The following is a 22,119-nucleotide window of genomic DNA, read 5'->3' on the forward strand; positions in this document are numbered from 1 at the left end:
TCTATCTGCTTGTTATTACATTTCTTAGAGTCTTTTTGCTGTCCCGCTCCTTTCTTTATGTGTTTTCAAAATGATTCACATCTACAACATAAGCAGTAACAATTTACATGAACACTTTCATGTTGTAATGAAAAAATACTATAGATACCCTCATCAAAGATTACTTCATTAATTTTTACATTTTGTACTCCTGCACCACATGCAGTTATTGTCTCTCAAGTGGAATGTCCATTGTAATGATAAAGAAGTACTTCCATTGTTTCAGATGAAACAACATTCAATGTGATGGGAAAGAAATATTTTTATTGTTTCTTTCAGACTACCTTTTTTATTTAGATAAAAATAATCATTCCAACTGACAGTGTTATTTGCAGAGTAAAGTTTGAAGGTGGTGGCTAAGTTATGGGTCTCAATTTATAACACTTCCTAAGGGTGTTTTTTTCTCTAACAAGCCATTTTTTGAATATTGTTATATAAGAGTTAAAATTAATAATTGAACAGCAACTCAGTGGTAAGTCTGAATACTTGTAATGCTAAAAGAAAGATTTTGATAACCATGAAAGGCAGTTAAATACCCATCATATAGCTTTGTGCTTAACAACAAACATTGATAATTACATAAAAATGTCATGCACTTATGATTGGTGGTTATACATAAATTGTGTTAATTTCCTATATCTTGTAATGTTATTTTATTACCATTTTGCCCTGACCTCACCATCTAAATGTTTGTGTGTTAAAAAAAGAGTAACAAAACAATATTTAATAATGAACAAGAATTTTCTAGTTTCTGATCAACTGTTGTTTTGCACTGTGAAAGGCTAATCCATGTAGTAATTCAGCATGTATAATTTTGTATTGTTCAGTGTTGTATATAATAGGCCTAAGTATTTATTATCTTTTTGTTTATGTACTATGCTTGTTTTTTATGTTTTTAAATTCAAGAAAATTGCTTTGGTTTTTATTATGTGATACCTATTTGTGTTAGAGTTGTACCCTTGATGATGTGTCCAAAGATGAAATGGCATTCACCAAGATTGTTTCTTTTATTTGCTGTTCCCATAAGCTTCTTTTGCAGGAATGAATTTACAGGAAAGTGATATTGCAGTCAGTCTTGGCACCAGTGATACACTTTTCCTGTGGCTTAAAGAGCCTCAGCCTTCTCTAGAGAGTCAACTTCTATGTAACCCTGTTGAGAAAGATTATTACATGGCTCTTTTATGGTAGGTGTAATTTGTATTCTATGCCTTGATTACAAGCTTGTAGTTAGTATGTAAGTAACATAAGCTCATAATACAACATTTATTCTTTTGTACCATTTACAAGTGAAAAAAACTGACATTTTTGGTGAAACTGTATGTAGCTACAAAAATGGCTCACTTACAAGAGAACGAATAAGGAATGAGTGTGCAGATGGATCTTGGGAACTCTTTAGTGAGTTACTGGAAAGTACACCAAGAGGCAACTTTGGAAACATAGGTGAGAGAGACTTGTATTAAAGTATTTTTCCTATATTCAATTTGCATTGATTTTATATTCCTTCTTAACCTTAGTTATGACTCTCCATTCCAATAATTATTTTGATAAATGAAAATGAAAGCGCACTATATTTATGTATACATTTTAAACCTATATGTGTTTTGTAATGTATTACGTGTGCTTGATAATGATATAATTTGTATTGAAGTATTATTTTGTTGATTTTCAACATATATTTTTCTATTTAATATTAAAAGGATATGAAATTTTATAAAAAATATTTTTCTTTAATTACTTCTTGTAGGAATGTATTTCGACCTGATAGAGATTATACCTACTGTTTACGGAGATCACCATTTTAACAAGAATGGAGAGGAGGTATTTATTTACATATTTATAAAAGCTCATGTTAACAAGTGATATTCAGTTACCTATTTATAAAAATTAGTGTAACAAGTGATATATAGTTGATATATAAAGTAAATGTTACAAGTGATATTGAGATACTTACAAAAGCTCATGTTAAAAGTGGCATTCATTTAATTATTTGTGTGTTCATGTTATAAGTTATAATTCAATTACTTGTGTATTTAAAAGTTGTTGTTCCAATTTGTATTTAATTGCTTTTATGGTTAACCATTCAATGCTACAAATTGGATGTATATCTCTTAGAGCACTAAATGCTTAGTAGAAGTCATTTTGAATGCTGTGGTTAAAAGCATCTAGCAAAATACTGTGTTATAAGTTAAAAGAATATAACCTAAATAATATAATACAATAATAATAATAAAATAATGTAATAAGTACAAGTGAATCCTAACTCACTTGTCATAATTCTAAATTACCACTGAGTCCAGTTACATATTTTATGCATCAAGGTTATCTTATATCCTGTGTAAATACTTGTTTCTGTGTTTTAATTTGGAAAATTAATCTTATTTTTTCCAAATTACTATTTCACTTGTATATTTGTATTTCAATTTTATATTATTGTAGTATGAAAATTTCAGGTGTCAAATATGCCAGACTTTGCCTAAATATATCATTTCACTTGAGGATTAATTGAAACACTTTAATTTTCCTTTATGTGGTATGAAGTGAACTGTTACTGACTTTTTCATGAGTTTATTTGGTGAAAATGTCCACTTTTTAGCCTAGAAATTCAATGATTTCTTCAAAAGCTTTATAAACGAATATAACCGGGTGTAATACAACTACAAGAAAAATAACAACTAATCACTGATGGTAATTTGAAAACTTTTGGTAAACAAAAATATGGTTCTATCATATATTTAAGAAATGTTTTATTATTGTAATGACAAATTTATTTTTTTAACATTAGAAAGGAGGTAGTTAATGTTGTGTATGTGCTCAAGTACCTTTGTTATTATTTTATCACTTATTATATATCTTTTTTATTTTATTTTAAGAAGTATTATAAACTATTAACTTAGTATATAGAGATAAGACTAACTAACGTAGAACTCATAAGCTGTCTGAACTTATCAAGACCTTATTGGAATTCAGCTGAAAATATTGTTAACAGCTAAGAGCATGGTGATTTAATTAATCACATATGAGGAGCAATTACATCAATTAATGTCACATAAACTAGTAAATTTAACAAAATTACAATTCAATCAATTAATCAAAATTAATGCTTCTGATTGTCACTGATTTTGACTATTCCAAAAAGTTAGTTACTTTAAATTCTTGTTGTATTAATTGTAAGGAAAAAAAAAACAATGGATTAAACTTGTTGGTTGGTTGGTTTTAAATTTCGCACAAAGCTACTCGAGGGCTATCTGTGCTAGCTGTCCCTAATTTAGCAGTATAAGACTAGAGGGAAGGCAGCTAGTCATCATCACCCACCGCTAACTCTTGGGCTACTCTTTTACCAACGAATAGTGGGATTGACCATCACATTATAATGCCCCCACGGTTGAAAGGGTGAGCATGTTTGGCGTGACTGGAATGAGAACTGGCGACCCTCAGATTATGAGTCGCACGTCTTAACATGCTTGGCCATGCCGGGTCGGATTAAACTTTGTTTCCAGTTTTTTCCAACAATCAATTAAGCAAAAGTATGATGAAATTAACTGTCATGAAAATAATCAGGTAACTAAAATTATGGTTTTCACTTATTGCATTTTCAGTTATTCCAACCATCTAAGTTATTGAAATATTGACACCAAATTTGCTTACCCTATCTTTGCCATAGCAAACCTACTGAGAATTTCTGTCACTGTCATTACTAATAACTTATTAGAAGGAAGGCAACTTGGTGCAAACACCAACTGCAAACATTTTCCTTTTTCTTTGAACTACTGACTAGAATCAATGGATCCCAAAATTTTTGTGTTCACAACACACTAGGAAAATAATGTCAACTTTGTAGCATGCTTGTCTGACCCCACACCCAAAAATAGGACAGTTTTTCTGATTAAAAACATGAATACACTAATTTGGGGCTATTTTTACAAAACTTTTCAGCAAACCTAGAACAGCTTTGTGGCACACTGATGTGCTGTTTGGGAACCACTGGACTAGATGGAAGACAAGCGTCTGGCAACACCTACTGCCTACATTTTTATGTATATGTATTTTGGCTCAGATGTACCACGGTTTGATGGACACTGTACTAATTGATCGATCAATTGTAATTGATTAATGAGACTGTTGGTAATTAAGAAATTCTATTAATTGCCCATCTCTTAAAAAAACAGTTATATCCAAACGATGAATCAGGACATTCTAATGATTATAGCTTATAAGTTAATTTTTTGACATTAGATATCTCTCAGTGAAACTATTATACTAAATTAGCTACATTACTTACTGGGTTCGTTGTAAGTTCTGATCTATGTAGGTAGCTTTCTTTGATCACAAATTATTGAAAATAGTTCAAAACTAAAATGTTGTATGTGTACGTTTGTGTGTGTATATACAATTTAAGTGTATGGTATAAGATGGGAGGTGTTTTGTTGTTTCTGAATTTATAACATTTACTAAATCTACCATAAACATTTTAATTTATTAAGAGTTTATGTTATAACATGTAAAAAGTAAAGATTTATCATTGAGTAAACAAGGTTAAAAGCTGTTCATTTGTAGCAAAATTCCATTAACATCCTATGACATGAAGGTGAATGTTCTTAGAGAATTTCATTTTAATCCTTAAAATGACAGTTGTGATTATATTTAAATGACTTTTCTTGTTACATCATATTTTAGTAAATTCTTTTTGTAGAAAATAAAGATTTATTATACTCAAATATAAGTTTCATACACATCTTTGTTTCAGTATGTTTATAATGGCGAAAAACACTTGTGTATGTTTAATTTTTTTTGCATAATTATTAGTTCACAGTATTGTATTCTGCATGTTATAAGACTATGATGTTTTAATAGTGTTGATGAATATGTAGTGTTTTTATATTTTAGGTGTCTCGGTTTTCCAAAGAAGTTGAAGTGAGGGCTCTTATAGAAGGGCAGTTCCTTGCGAAAAGATTACATTCAGAAAAATTAGGTTTTTGTGTTGGTAAGTATTGCCAATTCAAATTCAGTTATTTTAAGCAGTAATCATGGATACCGATGGATATGGTACTTGTCTCCTGTTACCAGATTAGGTATTCTCATTTGATGCTGACCTGTAACTACAAACTTGTTTTTACTAACTACTCCTCGGTGTGGATTGCTGTTCGTGGTGAGGGGACCTCCCAGGGAAGGTTCTGCTTTTTCAGTTTACCTCCTGTGGGATCTAAACATCCACCTGCGTGTTTGCTGTGCGTGGCGACCTGTGAAGGGGAGGAGAGGATCCTGGTGGTTGAGGGGACCAACCCTAACACACCACTTTGGCCTTGAATTCCTGTAGACGGGCAGCCTTTGGGTGGCTCCCCTTGGGTCAATCGGCTGGTCCACTTGGGCTAGAATCAACCAAGTACCAGTGTTGGAAGTTCTCAACAGGTGTTGTGGACATTGTTTTTGATGCTGGTGTTTGGGTATAATGCTCACAAAACCCTGGAGTTGCTGCAATATCCTTGCATGACATTGTAGTGCATTCCCTCGTAGGGCTCCATGGTGGGTGGGGTCAGTGGGTACCGAAATTTTCCTTTTTCCCTATGGATCCTCCAACAAAAAATTTAAATAAAATAGTGAAAAAACAGTCAATAGGTAAACGACCACGTCTTGAAGACTCTGAGCAGCAATCTTCAACATCTGTAACACCTGTACCCCATTTTCTCATATTACATTCTCTTTCAGAAAAACCTTTAGGGCAAATGTTCCCCTTTTTTATTCAGAAGGGACTAGAGGGACTTGCTGGCTCTCCAAAGTCAGTAAATAAGCTTCGATCTGGAGACATATTGTTTGAAACATCCACATCCCAACACAGTGAACTCCTCTTGAATTCAAAGGCAATTGGGGATATACCTATTGAGGTTACCCCTCATGCTACCTTGAATTCATCACGAGCAGTTATTGTTGAGAGGGACTTGAAGAACGTCCCCGAGTCAGAGATTCTCGTTGGTCTCTCCACTCAAGGAGTTTCTGCAGTGAGGCGCATCTCCACTCAAAAAGTTGTAATTACACTGACGACAAATATCCTCGTTTTCACATTTACATCACCACGTGCACCTGCCACCATCTAATTTATCATCTAATATGCAGGTTATATAATTTGCAGGATCGGCCGTACATTCCAAACCCTCTTCGATGTTTCCAATGTCAGAAGTTTGGCTACTCAAAGACGTCCTGTCGTGGTTCCCTGACGTGTGCTCGTTGTGGTGGCAAGGACCACGATGCCTATGAGTGTGACAAGGACCCACATTGTGTCAACTGCAATGGTTCCCACCCTTCCTACTTTCATTCTTGCCCAAAATGGTTGGAGGAAAAAGAGGTGCAGCGTTTGAAAACGACCCATAACATTAGTTATCCTGAGGCTTGGAAATTGCTATCCACCACTCCGTCTCGGACATATGCTGCTGTACTTCGTTCCACAACTACAGTGGGAGTGCAGACAGATCTCTCTGTACCTTCAAGAGAATCGTTTTCAAAACAAATGAAAATCCTTTTGACCTCCATGGTTAAAAAGGTTGATGAACTGACTTCTACATACTACCATACAGTCCAACAAATCTCAAGATCCATATCCTTGGTTTCAAATACAGGCATTTCTTCTGATACATCCTTTTCTCCAACCCCACAATGCAAAACAATCATTCGTTCGCGTCTGCAGTCACTGGAAACCCCTTCCAACAACAATGACCTGCCCAATCAACCCAAGGCAGGATTCATGGAGGTCAATAGACCTCCTCCAAATAAGGACAGTAAGGAAAAAAGACGTGGTCGTAAACAGAAGGGTTCTCCAGCCACTTCGCCTACTCGTCATTAAAAATGGCCACCTTGATACAATGGAACTGTTGAGGTTTACGTTTTGATCTGGATGATATCAAAACACTCATTGCTTCCTACCATCCTGTATGTCTTTCCTTACAAGAAACATTTCTGAAACCTGCTGATACAGTCACCATTCGGCAGTTTTCTCTGTACAGAAATGACAGGCTGTTTCATGGATGAGTACATGGAGGGGTGGCACTGTTTGTTATCTCTACATGTCCCCTGGAGAGACATATGATCAATCAGACCTTGATGCTCTCGTTGAACAGTTGCCATCTCTATTTCTAATTGTGGGGGACTTTAATGGACATCATACCCTATGGGGAAGTGCTGTTATTGATAGGAGGGGTCGCTCTGTAGAGCGTTTGCTCTCTGATAACAATCTTTCTCTTTTCAATACTGGTTCTTCCACTTATTTTCACGCACCTAGTCAGTCCTTTACCACTATTGATCTCTCGGTTTGCTCCCCTTCATTATTTTCCCATTTTTCATGGAGGGTTGACACTAATCCACTAGGCAGTTATCATTTTCCTATACTTTTGAGAGAGACTGGCCGTGGTTGATGCCACCCTACCCGCGTGCCCTGGTGGAAGCTGGATCAGGCAGACTGGTCCACTTTCACTGCTCTTGCAGAACTTGATCCTGCCATCGTGAATCAGCCATCAATAGACGACTGTGTGGCAGTGGTATACAAGCAGCTGCACAGTGTATTCCAAAAAACCTTGACACGTTTTCCATGATATCCTCGTCCATGGTGGAATTCTGCTTGCCACTTTGCACAGAAGGCTCAAAAACGGGCCTGGGATACTTTCTGTAGATATCCCACACTTTTGAACCGCATTGCTTTCCAACGGGCCCGTGCACATGCTAGGTGGGTAAGATGTCAAAGCCAGAAGGAATCTTGGATTAAGTTCACAACTGGCATATCTTCTACCACCAGTTCCAAGGTCATATGGGACAGGATTTGAAAGGTCAGTGAGCACTACAATTCTATTCCTCTCTCCATCTTAGTCTCTGATGGCCAAGAGGTAGCTGATGTCTGGAGCATCGCCGATACTCTAGGTGAAAGCTTTTGCCGGGTATCTAGCACTTCTGCTTGTTCCTCCACCTTCTTGGCCATCAAGACTCGGGCAGAGCATTCACCTCTTTCCTTTCAAATTGACTGTCTTTTTTACTATAATTGTCCCTTTACACTGGTGGAACTGAAAATGGCCCTTCATCGGTCAGGCAGTACATCTGTTGGACCTGATGATGTACACTATGACATGCTGCGCTATCTCTCTCCTGCTACTCTTGATATTCTTCTAATTGTTTTTAACCAGATCTGGCAGGAGAATGTTTTTCCTGATGCCTGGTGCCAGGCTATTGTCATACCTTTCTCTAAACCTGGGAAAGATCCCAAGATTCCTTCACACTACCGTCCAATTGCTTTGACGAGCTGTCTCTGTTAGACCTTAGAGAGGATGGTTAATGCTCGTCTTGTTTGGTTCCTCGAATCAAACAACCTCCTCTCGCCCACCCAGTGTGGATTCCAACGACAGCATTCCACCACGGACCACCTAATTCGACTTGAAACATCAATCAGAGAAGCCTTTCTCAAACACCAACATCTTGTTTCAATCTTCTTTGACATTGAGAAGACTTATGACACAACATCGAGGTATGGCATTTTGCGAGACCTCCATATATATGGGTTACGTGGCCATTTACCTATGTTTATTAAAAAATTTTTAATGGACAGGAAATTCCAAGTTCGTGTGGGTTCGACACTTTCCCGTTCTTTTGTACAGGAACTTGGGGTCCCTCAGGGCTGTGTTATGAGTGTCACACTTTTCAGTATAAAGATAAATGCCATCACTGAACAACTCCCTCTCACTGTAGCAAACGGGCTCTATGTTGACGACTTTAACATCTCATGTCAGTTGTCGAACGTGAGATATATTGAGCAGCAACTACAAACTGCCCTTAATCGTGTACTGAAGTGGACTATGGCGAACGGCTTTAATGTTTCTCTCTCTAAAACTGTTTGCATACACTTTTGCTGCCAATGGGGTATCCACCCTGATCCTGAACTCCATATCGGTGAAGTTTTGCTGCCAGTGGTCCCTGAGACCAAGTTCTTGGGGCTTATCTTTGACCATAAGCTGACCTTTATACCATACTTAAAGCAGCTACGAGTCAAATGCACAAGAGCTGTGAACATCCTTCGTGTCTTCTCTACTGCCAGTTGGGGAGCTGATCGATGTTCTATGTTAAAGATATATCGTGCTCTTTTTCGTTCAAAACTCGACCATGGATCAATGGTCTATGGCTCTGCCAGACCCTTGGCCTTAAAGATGCTGGACCCCGTTCATCATCAAGGACTTTGACTCTGCACTGGGGCTTTCTGCACCTCCCCAGTTCAGAGCTTATATGTGGAATCTCACGAACCTTCTCTGCACCTTCGCTGTTTGCAACTGTCTTTACTGTATTCTTTGAAACTTTGCTCCTTGCCAAAGCATCCCACTTGGGAATGTGTTTTCCTTCCTCAGTGGGCCTTACTTTTTCAAAACAGATGATCTGCTATTACTCCTTTTGGCCTTTGCATCCAGGTGCAATTGGATGAATTGGGTCTGTGCTTGGAAAACATTGCATAATCCACTGTCAGCCCATCCCCTCATGGCTTATTACAGACCCCAAATGTGACATTTCTTTAAGTCATCTGAAGAAGGCAGATACTCCCGATTGGAAGTACCGTCTTTTATTTACTGAACATCTTTCGAACACCCTTTCTATTCCAATTTACACAGATGGTTCAAAATCAGATGACTCTGTGGGCTGTGCCATGGTTTGTTGCGGTTCGGTGGTTGCACGCAGAATCCCCTCTACAGCTTCTGTGTTCACTGCTGAACTGTATGCCATATCTCTTGCCCTGGATCATATTTAAGCTGAGCAGTACTCAGACTGCACTATTTATACTGACTCTTTTAGTTCTCTGCTGGCCTTGGAATCACTTCATGTCGGCTCACACCCTGTTCTAGCTGATATTCAAAACCAGCTGGCCCATTTCTCATTAACATCTACTTCTATCCAGTTTTTCTGTATACCAGGCCACGTTGGTATTTGCCAGAAAGTGCTTACAGACATGGCAGCTAAATCTATCTGCTCTGGCACTATCACCACTGTGCCTCTTCCGTACATGGACTATGGTCCTGTATTCAAGACTTGGCTCCGTGCCAGCTGGCAGTCCACTTGGAATGGGCAACATGATAACAAGCTTTTTCAAATAAAACCCTATATTGGGCTTTGGCTGTCTAGCTTCCGTAAGGTTCGGAAGGAGGAAGTTGTTCTAACTAGACTACGCATTGGTCACAGTTTTTTAACTAATCATTTTCTTTTATCTGGAACTGATGCACCAGTGTGTAGTTTGTGTAACAATCAAATCACTGTAAGCCACATTTTACTTTCCTGCCATCGTTACGACTCTCAACGACGGCACTATTTTAAACGTGTTCTGTCCCAGGGTTTGTCTGTAACATTGGACAGTGTTATTGGTGATGGTGACACTGTCCACCTTGATAAAGTTTTTATTATTTTAATGGCCATTAATCTTTTTAACCTCATTTAAATGTTTGTTATTTATTTATTACACCTTTTTAATTGTGGTTCCCTTTTCAATCTCTAGTTCAATTTGACATTGTAAAATGGCCAGAACATTAAATAACTCGACACCAGGACTGGAAAGGCCAACTTTAGGTGACTAACACTGCTGTTTGAACTACCCGTTAGTTGTCCTGGCGAGTTGTTATTACACTTTTGCTGCATGTCATTTAACACTTTTATTGCTTTACCTTTTAGTACTGGCCATAATGACGTATAACCCGGAACCAGGACTGGAAAGACCAACTTCAAGTGACTGACGGTGGTTCTTGTACTTACCTGTTAGTCTTCCTGGTGGGTTATGATCATTAACATTCTGCTACAGGAAGTCCTTTACAACTTTGTAGACTGGATGTTAACATTGATTTTATGCCATTTTATGTTTTGTTTATATTTTTGTTTCCTTTTACAACTTTTACTACATTTACTTTACTTTTACCTTTTTACAGGACATTTGGCTAATTTTTATTACGATTTTGCTATATGTCTTTTAACACTTTTCTTATTTTACCTTTTGATAATGGCTGTTATGACAACATAACCCGGAACCAGGACTGGAGAGGCCAACTTCAGGTGACTGATGGTCTTTCTTGTATTTACCTGTTAGTCTTCCTCGCAGGTTATGATCATTACCATTATGCTAGAGACAGTCCTTCACAACTTCTCTTACTCTGCTTTCTCTCTTAACATTGTAGACTAGGTGTCAACATTGCTTTTATACTTTTTCTGTTTTTCAATGATGTTTTGTTTTACCTTCATTCCCTTTTATGCATTTTACTACATTTAATATATTTTTACCTTTTTATTGGACGTTTGACGCAGATAGCCTTGCTGCTTTGTGCCATAAAACACTAAATCAATCAATCAACATTACTAACTTATGCCACAAGCTTCATGCTCACCCCTGTTGAAGTTGGAAGATTCCAACATGTCTTTCATGCGAATTGTCAAACATCACTTGTTAACTAATAGGAACATGACATGCTTGATGTGACACATGACTCCCTCTATACAACTCCTTACCTAACCCTCACTTCTCATTTAGTGGCTTTTTAGTGCAGACTTCTTTCTTTTTGTTTCATTTTGGACTTGAAGTATTTCCCTTCATGTACTTATACTTTACATTTTGTTTAATTTCACTATTATTTTGAAAGCATTTCTTTCGCAATGTTGCTGCCAAATCTTTCACTTGTTTGACAAAATCCAAGCATGCAATCCAAAGTTTGTGTTACTACTTCAAGTCTGTCTATTTCATCTGTAACCATACTTCAGGCCACAGGTACTGGCTACTTGTTATGGGATTTATCAGCCTTTGTTTGTTAGGAGTTTGAGCATTCTATGGACATTATTTGTTTTTCACCTGTATCTTTTGTACTTTGCATAGTTAACCATTCTGCTACCTACAACATTCTTGCTGTTTAAGGGTTAACAAAGATCTAAACAGCTTTCCTCTCTCACCAGCATACAGTGTGCCTTTTCACACTTTGCCTTTTGATTCTGTTTGGCCTATGTTGGTTTCTGAGGATTGTACTTCTTGTATGTGATGTTTTGTCAGCTGCTTTTTAATTTTATGACCCTTTTCCCACCCTTAGCGGGCTCACATATATTAGATTCATTTCACTGGTTTGCAGGACTTGCCATGAAATTCATGTTCGGGGCATTGCTCCCTCATTTTTAGTTTCTCACATGGATTATTGCAGTTCCTTTTATTTCTCCTTTTCCTGTCTGAGGTTCAGTTAAAGATCCCAGAAGTGTTTCTCAGGGGCATCTTCTTCATTCTTTCTTTTCTGTTTGACTACCTGTTGTTTTTGGCTTTCAACCTTCAACCACGGTTTCTTTGTTGATGATACATTTTGGGTCGTGAGGTCTTATTTCATAAATTCTTTCTTCAGACTCCTTTTCTATTGGTCTCACATATGCTCCTGTTTTTGTGATGTTAAATATTTATCATGTTTCTAGAGCCTCTGATGTCTAGGGTCTATTCAGTCTAATGATTTTACGCCCTTTCTTTTCCAGTGATATATTTGTCCCAGTCTGTACTGCATGTGCTGCCAGTTTTTGTCTACCAGACCTTTCCTTCCCTTTCCTTGCTTTTCCTTCTTCATCATTTTTCCCAATGAGGTAAGGCACACCAACAGAGATTTTTGAGGATGTCTGGTGAGAGCTCAGTTGTTGACTTTGTTCATCAGTGGAGTCCTTATACATTTCATTGGGTCTAGGTCTCTTGTCATACAGTTTTTTTATCCCTTTCTTTCTCCTTCTAGGTTCAGCATGCCTGTTTCTCTCCTCCTTCTTAGGATCCCTGGTCATGCCAGCATCTTTCTTTGTCATTTGCTCCCTCCTCACCCAGTAGGCTTACAGACATCCCCACACTGTTTGGATGTTTAATTTATATGCAAAAACGGCTCGTTTGGGTTGAGAAAATATTTTACATAGAAGAGCGAACTTCTATGTAAAATATTTTCTCAACCCAAACGAGCCGTTTTTGCATATAAATTTCTCAACAAGTGGGTTTCTCGACATCACTGTTTGGATGTTTACTTCCACATATTTGGGGTTCCAAAATGGACCAGGAACTGGAGTCTGATTGGTGATCTATCCCATCTCACTCCATTTGTTTACACCCCTTAGTTTACCAGGACATCCTACCTTCCTATTACTGGGTCTTTTTAAGGGTCTTTGGATGATTGAGGATGTTGTCTCCTCAATACATCTCATGGTACTCGTCATTTTTTTTCTGTTGTCCTTTGTTGGGTGTTGTATAGATTTCATGCCTTTCTTTTCAAGCTGACTTTGGCACCTTCCATCTTTTTTGTTTGGTGTGGCTTTTTGCTCTACAACTTTATGCACTGAGATTGTGTTTTCCCTTTTCCAAGAGTGACTGACTTCTTATTGCTATTCCAAGCAAGTGTCAACTTGTCCAACTTGTTAGCCCCTTATCAACAGTTCTGGAGTGGGCTGGTTTTTCTGTCTTTCTACCCAGTAAAGTCTTTCTATTCATACTTTTCAGTACTTCATTCTTTAAGTATTCTTAGTCACCATTTCAAGTTGGGCATAGCCTTTTCCTCTTCAATTTATTATCTGGTATGGACCATTTGGTACACCCTATCTTCTCCCTTTCTTTCTCCTCCAGAGATTCTGTTGCTTTTAGGATGGAATCTTTGATGACTTTTCTCTTACCTCAAGTTCAAGTTTGTCTGAGGTTTCTTTAATGAGCCATTCACGACAGATGGAACCTTGCTTGGGATCCTTTCCACTTTCCCATTCCATTTTTTACTACCATATTGACTATCTGTTTTTGTGGTGGGTTATACTTCTGTGAGAATCATGCTCCTTCCTCTGTGGATAGATATTTTTCTATTTGTAGATGGGTCCTTTTAGGACTGGGGTGTGAATATCAATCATAGTTTGGATTCAGGCTGTTTGTCTGAGGTTGCACATTCTTTTTTTATTGCTGGCCTAGCGCTCCTTGCTGTTTACTGGTCTTGGGACCTCTGTATCCTATCTCATTCTGACCACTTAACAATTGTAGGTCATATTTCCATGGATACACCCAGTTGGGATCCACTTGGATCTTTTGGACCCACGATGGTCATTTTAGTTTGATGTTGTGTTTGCATACATGGTGCCTTTAGATTTCTGGCAGATTGTTCTCCCAACCTGAATGGGTTTACTTGACAAAGTAACCCCTTTGTTCATTAATTTAATTGACTTTGCCTTCAGTGGTTTATCTTTCATATTGGTACATATACTTCCTCCTGTCCCTAATTAGTTTGGTCTCCTGTTCACCATCATTTGATTTTGGCTGCCTTCATCTGGATTTGGTTGAGCACATTCCATTTCATTTATCCTCCTCTCCCATTACTTTGTCCATTTGTCTTCATCATCCTTACCATACTGTTCTTGGTCTTTCAGATTGCTTCTTCCTGGCTGGCTCGACCGTGGTCTTCTCTTGCTCCAGTTTTAGTTATTCCTTTCCTTCTTCCTTCTTTAATCGCTGTCACCACTTCTACATCCTAACCTTTCCATCCTTCATCTTTGTGCCTGACTACTGTTTGGTCTCTAATGGTGTGGTCTGGTTCTCATGTTAGGTGTCATTTCCTTTTCATTGTTCCCTTTTGGTTTTGTTACCACTACATTTTTCCTTCCCCTGTTCTTACACTTTATTCCATTCTTTCCAGATGCACTGGCTGCCTTTGTATTTTGATACTTCTGAACTGGATTTTTATGCTGCATTCTATTACTTTACCTCTGTGTGCTCCTCTTGTTTTATGTTTTTTTATTTTCCCCATTTCTCCAAGGGTAGTCCCTCCCCTCTTGATCTGCAATTGTTGTTAGTCTTGTATATTTATTGTGTTCTCTTTTGCACACTGCACCACAGTCCATGTTCTCTTCCTTATCTACAACTACAAGTGAAGTTAACTCTTTTTACTTAATTTCCTTTCTCCTTTTTTACTTTCTTCAAAATCTGTATGGACTTTTATGTCTGGTACCTGCTACTGGTTGTTATATTGTTTGCAAAGTTTCCTTCAATGATTCCCATTCCTGCTTATTTATTCCTGGATAATCCTTTTCCTTATGGGATTTTTCTTCTCTTACTCTTCTCAGTTGGGTTCATTGTTTATTTATTGGTTTATTTCTCATGTTGCCTAACTATTTTCTGTTTTTACATTTTCTTTCACTTTCCATATGTCTCTTCACCTTTTCCCTTACACTTCTCTAGGTCAGTCTTAAAGGAGATTCTGCATGTGAACATGTTATCCACCACACCAGTATTTATCTCCCATTTTCTTCATCACAATTTCTTGGGGTATTACCTAAGCTGTGCTTTACACTTCGGTGTGGCATGGACACTGCATAACTCTTTCTTAATGCTTTATTTCTTTACAGGGGCTTTTGCTTCACATTCATCTGTTGGATCATTCTGTGTGGTGACTAGTGTCAGACTAGGTATTCTTTAACTATTAAATCTTCACCATATGCCATGTTGATTATACATTCTCATTCATGGCTGTGCATGGTCAATGTAGAGATGGGATGTTTCACAAAACTGCTTGTAGGTGATTAACTTCCAGATATTTGCTTCATTAGTATGTCCATTTCAAACCATACCACCCATGAACATCATGGGTAAAGCAGACAGCCGTCCTCCTTATCATACCTCAAGTGAAGAACTTGGTATGGTCTGCTTTTCAAAATGGAGTTTCATAGTCATTCATTACACTCTCTCTGTGGTGGAAATGGTCCTCCAGACTCCTTAGTGCATTATTTAACACGTTTTCCATGGAATAAGGGAATCCTTGCTACTTTCCAGGTCCAATCCCCTGGGGTGGTGGACCATGGTGGACCATTCAGTTGATAGTTGGGTTGTGATGTTCTGCTGGTGTAAAACAAAACATAACAAACTGTAGCCTCCACTGATGTTGCATGTACAGATCATGTGTCCTCACCCTCTGCCTGGGTGATGCATTCATACCCATCTGCACTTATGGAATGGAACCTCATTCTTCCTTTGTGGGATGTCAGTTCCCCATAAAGGAAGTTTTGGAAGAGAGTGAATCAGTATGCTACATATGGTTACACTTTCACAACACCTGGAATTGAACTGCTGCATGCAGTTCACCACTTTATTTGGATGTTCTTGTTCTGTCTTCACAGGCTGTCAAAAACTTGCAGAGCAGGTTTTGGATTAGAGTGAACCAATCCACTTAAGTCCTCATATGAGTATAAATATCCTGGAATTTGTGCAGACCTTAATACCCAATTTTGGGTGAGAGGTGAAGTATGCATGGTCCTCATCTTACCCTTGTGGGATGTTGGTTACTCATAGAATGCTGTGTTGGATGAATGGTGTTGGATACTGTGTACCTGTTGTGTATGGTTTTACATAGCCTAGCCACATTACACACTGCATTTTCCACTCATTTGTTTATTGAATTATACACAACAGAGAAGAGTATACCTGGTTCAAAAGTGGGATGGTGTCCCCATTTTTCTCTCATGATCAGAGGTATTCTTCAAATACTTTCAGTAGTACCTCTGTTGCTCCCTTGCACTGGTCCCTTCTTCATTTCAGTGTAGGATTCAAGCTAATTTTGTGAGGAGAGGGGGTAAGTGCTGTATTGGAAGCTATAATTTTCCTACACTGAAAATGTATTTATGATAGGAACTTATCTTTTCTCACATTTGCTCCCCACTACTGCTGGTACTCACTCCTCTGGTCAAACTTCGAAGTGAGGATGAGGTAGAGGGAGTCACATGCATCACATAAGCATGTCATGCATTTTTAAAAAGTGACATGTGATGATTTGCATGAGAGATATGTTGGAATCTTCCAATTCCAATAGGGGGGAGCATAAGGCTTGTAGTATGTGTTTGTAAAAAGGTTTGCAGTTAGATTGCAGCACCAAATGAAAATAGCTAATCATTTTTAGTGTAGGAAAATTATAACTTTTTCTGAAAAATTTTGTAATGGTAAAATCATTTTTTAAAATAAAAATTATAAAAATCATAACAAAGGCTTTAGGATTTTTATACCATATATGCTTTTTATGTAGATTCTTGCATAACCTCTTAAGTGTTGCCTGTGTGAAAGTCCCTCTTCCAGAATATTCCATATCCTGAATGAAGCTATTGGTACTGGTTACCTTAATTGTATTGCGTATTTGTTAAACTCCCTACTTTTCTTTGGCCCTAATTTGGGAAATCATTGCTCATTTAGCTTTTTAATAAAAAACATAGAAATTAAGTTGCACATGTGAAAATCAACCTCAAAACAACAAATTAGTGTTCTTTAATGTGTTCTTTTTTTTCACGGTTTTCTACTCTTCTTAGAGGATGCTTGTTATTGTTTTGTTTTGTTACCATAGTGACATGCAACTCATTTTGGTCCTGATGCATGCTGCCTGATATTCAGATAAAATATTCATGAATCTTACTTTTCAAGTAAAATATTTCAATACAAGAAAGATAATTTTGTCATAGCAAACTTTTAAGTACGTAGCTCATTTCAAGAAATGTTATGGGGAATTAAACTAATGAATAAAATATTTGTTATGGTTTGTAAGTATATATTCCTTTCAGTCCTGCAAAAAAAAATATTTGTAAAGGTATTTACTTTGTATATATCATAAAATTTTATTTTTGTAAGAATTGTGTAATGAGTGTAGAAAGATCAAAATTATTTGTCACAAATATAAGTACTAAACACTATGGGAATAATGAGATGTTGTTTTGAAATATATAACACCAACTTCAAAAATAAAGATGAGATAAAAATTATTTTAACTATATTTTTGTATGTGCAAAAGTGAATAATAGTTAATTTGCAAGGTTTTAGAGAATAACCCTCAAAACAGAATATTTAAAGTGTAGTAAGTAAACAATACTATTAGCTTTCTTTTTGGCATATGAAAGATTCAACAGTAAAAGTTTCCGTATTTCAATTCACATAAAGAAGTTATGAAGTACGTTTGAGGATGAACAATAAAAATGGTCTTTTTTTTAAAATTATTCATTCAATAACCATTGAAATAATTTTGAAATGTATAATAAGTGGCATTTTGCTCTTGCTTGCTTACATACTCAGTGTCATATATATTTTAAGTAGATGATGCAAAAAAGGCTTGGAAAATAAAAATATGTAAAATTATTTATGAAAAATGTTAAGGCCTGTGGTAAAAGAATTTGAGAAGGTGTTGCAGTCACATTTTTAAAAAATCCCAACTGTTCAACTGTTCTAAAAAATTTCAAATTTCATATAGGTACCTGCTGTGTGTTATAACTAACACACTGTTGTATTTACTCTTGGTATTTTTAACTGTTACTCTCATAAATCTATTTTCTTAAATTCGTGTTTTTTATTTACATCATTTTGCCTGTTTTTCATACCATAAAATGCCAAACCAACCAACCTATTTTTCATAGGTATTTCTGATAGATAATTGTTCATCCATTTATGATGATGTCTGATTTTAAATTACAAGTTAACTACTTAGACTGAAATTTTTACCTGGTTGAACAGGAGCTGGCACAAGAGTTCTAGCTACAGGGGGAGCATCAGTAAACTGTGCTATTCTGCAGGTATTTATCACAACAGTGGCCTACACTTTAATATTTTTTGTGTTTGTAATTGTTCACATTTAGTGAGAGTAAAGCTAGTTTTATAAAATATCAAAATAAAGTTAACAGATAGTTGATAAAATGAGAAATATGTTTTTAGACATCCAAGCAAGTTTCTGTCTTATTGCCAAAAGTATTTTTAAAGTAAGTAAGATTAGTATTGTAAGTTCTACACAGACTTCAAGTTCATTAAAACTTTCCTTAAATCCCTTTATTGCATAAGAACATTTAATATTTTCATTTATTTTAAATTACTTTGTTCTAACTCTAGGCTGTTATATAAAATTCAGCCCTTGAAAGATGTGCAAACTAAAATGTTTAAGGGAGAAATAGAACATGATTTTTATCTGGAGTTTTTTATCACACCTTTTATAATGATTTTTAACCTCTAGTCTACACTCAGCTGTCATAATTGACATAATTAGTTGTATCATTTGTGAGCCAAATTCAAACCACTTTTGAGGAAGAAGAAGGATCTACTGTGGACATCAATTACAGATGCACAGTTTCCAAAGCTGCTGAAAGTAGGATAAATTATAGACTGAAGACTAAAATATACAGTACTTGTTGGAATATCCAAATTATGTTTTGGGAATGAAACAATAGTAAGAATTCTGTTTAGGTCTCTTGTCATAGTTCTCTTGTTGCTCTGCTCAAAATAAATTTCCATCCCAATTACTCTTGGGTTTGTGACTTTGCTGAGAACAATGTCCATGAGAATGAGCAAGTTGTATAGAAGAAAATGGAAACAGCAGTACTGTTACTCATCTTAGTAATTTCTGCTGAGGTCCCTAATGTGTATTATAATAAGAAAATAAATGATTTTACTCTCTATTTTTTTGTTTTTAAGTGATTATTAGAACATATTACACATTAAAATTACTTAATTTGGTGCATTATGCAGATTTTCACCAGAAGTGAAAGATAGTATATAAATAAATCAATAATTTGAGGTTTAAAACTACCTTTCGTTTTGGCATGTATTATTCATATTTAATTTCCCTCAGTGGGTCAACAGTAAGCTTATATGGACTTAACAACAATGAAATCTGTAGCTTATTTCCCTATGGTGGATAACCTACAGATAACCTAATGTGTAGCTTTGCAGTAAAACAACCAAACAAACAAATGATCATTATTTTTTTTATTCTCCAGGTGATAAATAGTAATTTTGTTTGGAATTAAGCAGAAAGCTGCTCTGTTCACCATAGGTATCAAAACCCAGTTTCTAGAGGAATGAGTTTGCAGACTTACTGTTGTGTCACTGGAAGCCAATACATTTTAATACTCATTTGTGTGTAATTGTGCTAAACATACTTTTTTTGTTCTTACTAATGGGTTATTAAAATTTTTGTGTTTGTAATTGTTCATATTTTTAGTGAGAGTAAAGCTAGTTTTATAAAATATCAAAATAAGGTTAACAGATAGTTGATAAAATGAGAAGTATGTGTTGCAATTTATAATTAATATGCACAAATACTATGTAGAAAACAAAAGTACCACTTGAAGAAGTCAGTTTTATATACTTTAGTTAAAGTTTATTTTTCAAAACTATGAATTTTGTGTTAACATGTTCTATAATATGAACAAGATTTAATAACTTTATATCATGTATGAAACATATCTGAATGAGCTTTTTTTTTAAATATAAAATTAATGTTCCCAGTGATTTTTTAGTTACTTGGATTTTATTAACCTGAAAAAATGTTCTTGAGAATAAGTTTCTTCCCAGGTTTTGGCTGACATTTTTAGTACCTCAGTATATGTTCAAGGTGTTGCAAATTCTGCTGCTTTAGGGTCTGCTTACAGAGCTAAATATGGTAAATATTATTTTAACATGGATATGACAGCTTAGGAGTAAGTTATTTTTAAGTCTTCATCTGAAATTTGTTTAACCATATTTGAAACTTCCTGAAAGCAAGACCAATGAAATTATGCTGAAAACATGAAATTCTTACTAACATTCCAGAAAAGTGGCTGTACTGATATGTTTTAGCCTAAATTTGCTGAAGTAAATCTGTTTGTCTGTCTGTCTGTCTCTCTCTCTCTTGTGTGTGTGTGTATATATATATATATATATATAACTGTTAAACATTTGCTTGTATAACTGTAAAATCTGTATGAAATAAAAACCAAGAGTTTTTGAAGAATATTGTAATAGATGTAATAACAAACAAACCTTATGTTTCATTTTTTCCCTATGTTGTTAACATATGAATAAAATTAATTTACGATGAAGTACTTACAAAAAAGTGACTATTGTTGCTTTTCTTAAGGTTTTTTTAAATTTGTGGTAACACTACAAAACATTGTACTTATATTATTAAATTTAACTCTGACATCTTTTTAATAACATTTAGAAAATGTATAAAATTTGAAACCTAAAATTTACAAATGCATTTATGTTTTAAATAATTTGAGTTTTTGTGTAGAAATTGAAATGCCTGTTTTAGCCTGTCATATCTTTAGTGAGCAATAGGAGATTTGAAATTTTAAGTTTTCAGTTATTCATATTTGTTTAGAGTTAAGAACTAATACACTTGTATTTGTTCTTGTTATATTGGGTTTCACTCTCATTATCCTTAAAATAAGAAAAAATGATGTTACAGCATCATGTTATGTGCATTACAGGATTTCTTGGAGGTGATTCAACAAAGTTTTCAGATGTTGTAAATCCAGTAACAAAATGGACCTTAGCAGCAACACCAAGTCCAGATGCAGCTGAGGTACACTTTTTTCTATATGTACACAAATATATATTATACATGAGAAATGGCAACAGGATTTCAAGAAGAGCTTAAGTTTTTACGTGCAAGGAATTCATCAGCCAACACTTACTTTAAGGAAGACAGAAACAGTACTGTTGGGATTATAAGTAGTGGATTTAATTGTAATGAGCATGTTCTATTGAATAACAGATTCCAGTCCATAGTTTGTGCAGATGAAGAACTGTTGGAGAAAATAAAATAAAAAGGGACAGAGAAGGATGTGATTGATGAACCAGAGTGATGATTTTTACACAAGGCATGTGGATAGGGGGTAAATAGGGAGAAATGAATTAGATTATGCTACTCAGTGGTATAGGTGAAAGAAAAAACTATCAGAGCAAGAGATGTAATAAAGAGGGACTAGCAGTGATTTAGTTTTGTTTTTTTTAATACATGTGGGGGCTAATAATGTTGGGAAAGGTAGGTCAGAAGAGCTAATTAATAAGCACAAGTGTTTGATGATGGCATCTAAAGAAAAGGACAATACTTTGACTGGGTCAAGGATACTACTGAGAATTAACTGTGGGAAAAAAAATTTAAGTAGGGCATCAGAGCTGAAGTTAGGTTTAAGTTAGTGTTTAAGGATGAGCAAGCAGCTTAGTTGGTTGGACTTGTGGGATTAGTTTAACCCTTTCATTATTTTTAGGTGAAATCTACCAAACTCATAACCACGAAGATATTCATATGAGTAATTATACTATGATTTTTGATAATG

The 22,119-nt window shown here is 35.8% G+C and overlaps 1 protein-coding gene across 8 annotated transcripts in view; it reads left to right on the forward strand.

Moving 5' to 3' along the window:
* LOC143232738 (xylulose kinase) overlaps positions 1-22,119 on the forward strand; it is a 44,231-nt gene that overhangs the window by 14,416 nt on the left and 7,696 nt on the right. For 3 of the 8 annotated variants that reach the window (XM_076468521.1, XM_076468525.1, XM_076468524.1), the window contains 7 exons: positions 1,067-1,223; positions 1,364-1,479; positions 1,784-1,857; positions 4,924-5,020; positions 18,539-18,597; positions 20,369-20,456; positions 21,268-21,362. In XM_076468521.1, coding sequence (XP_076324636.1) covers positions 1,067-1,223; positions 1,364-1,479; positions 1,784-1,857; positions 4,924-5,020; positions 18,539-18,597; positions 20,369-20,456; positions 21,268-21,362 — 686 coding nt within the window. The remainder of the gene's footprint in view (positions 1-1,066; positions 1,224-1,363; positions 1,480-1,783; positions 1,858-4,923; positions 5,021-18,538; positions 18,598-20,368; positions 20,457-21,267; positions 21,363-22,119) is intronic. The other 5 variants (XM_076468522.1, XM_076468526.1, XR_013017710.1 and 2 more) reach the window with 4 other exon arrangements.

Source organism: Tachypleus tridentatus, chromosome 11 (assembly GCF_004210375.1).
Source record: "Tachypleus tridentatus isolate NWPU-2018 chromosome 11, ASM421037v1, whole genome shotgun sequence".
Lineage (NCBI taxonomy): Eukaryota > Metazoa > Arthropoda > Merostomata > Xiphosura > Limulidae > Tachypleus > Tachypleus tridentatus.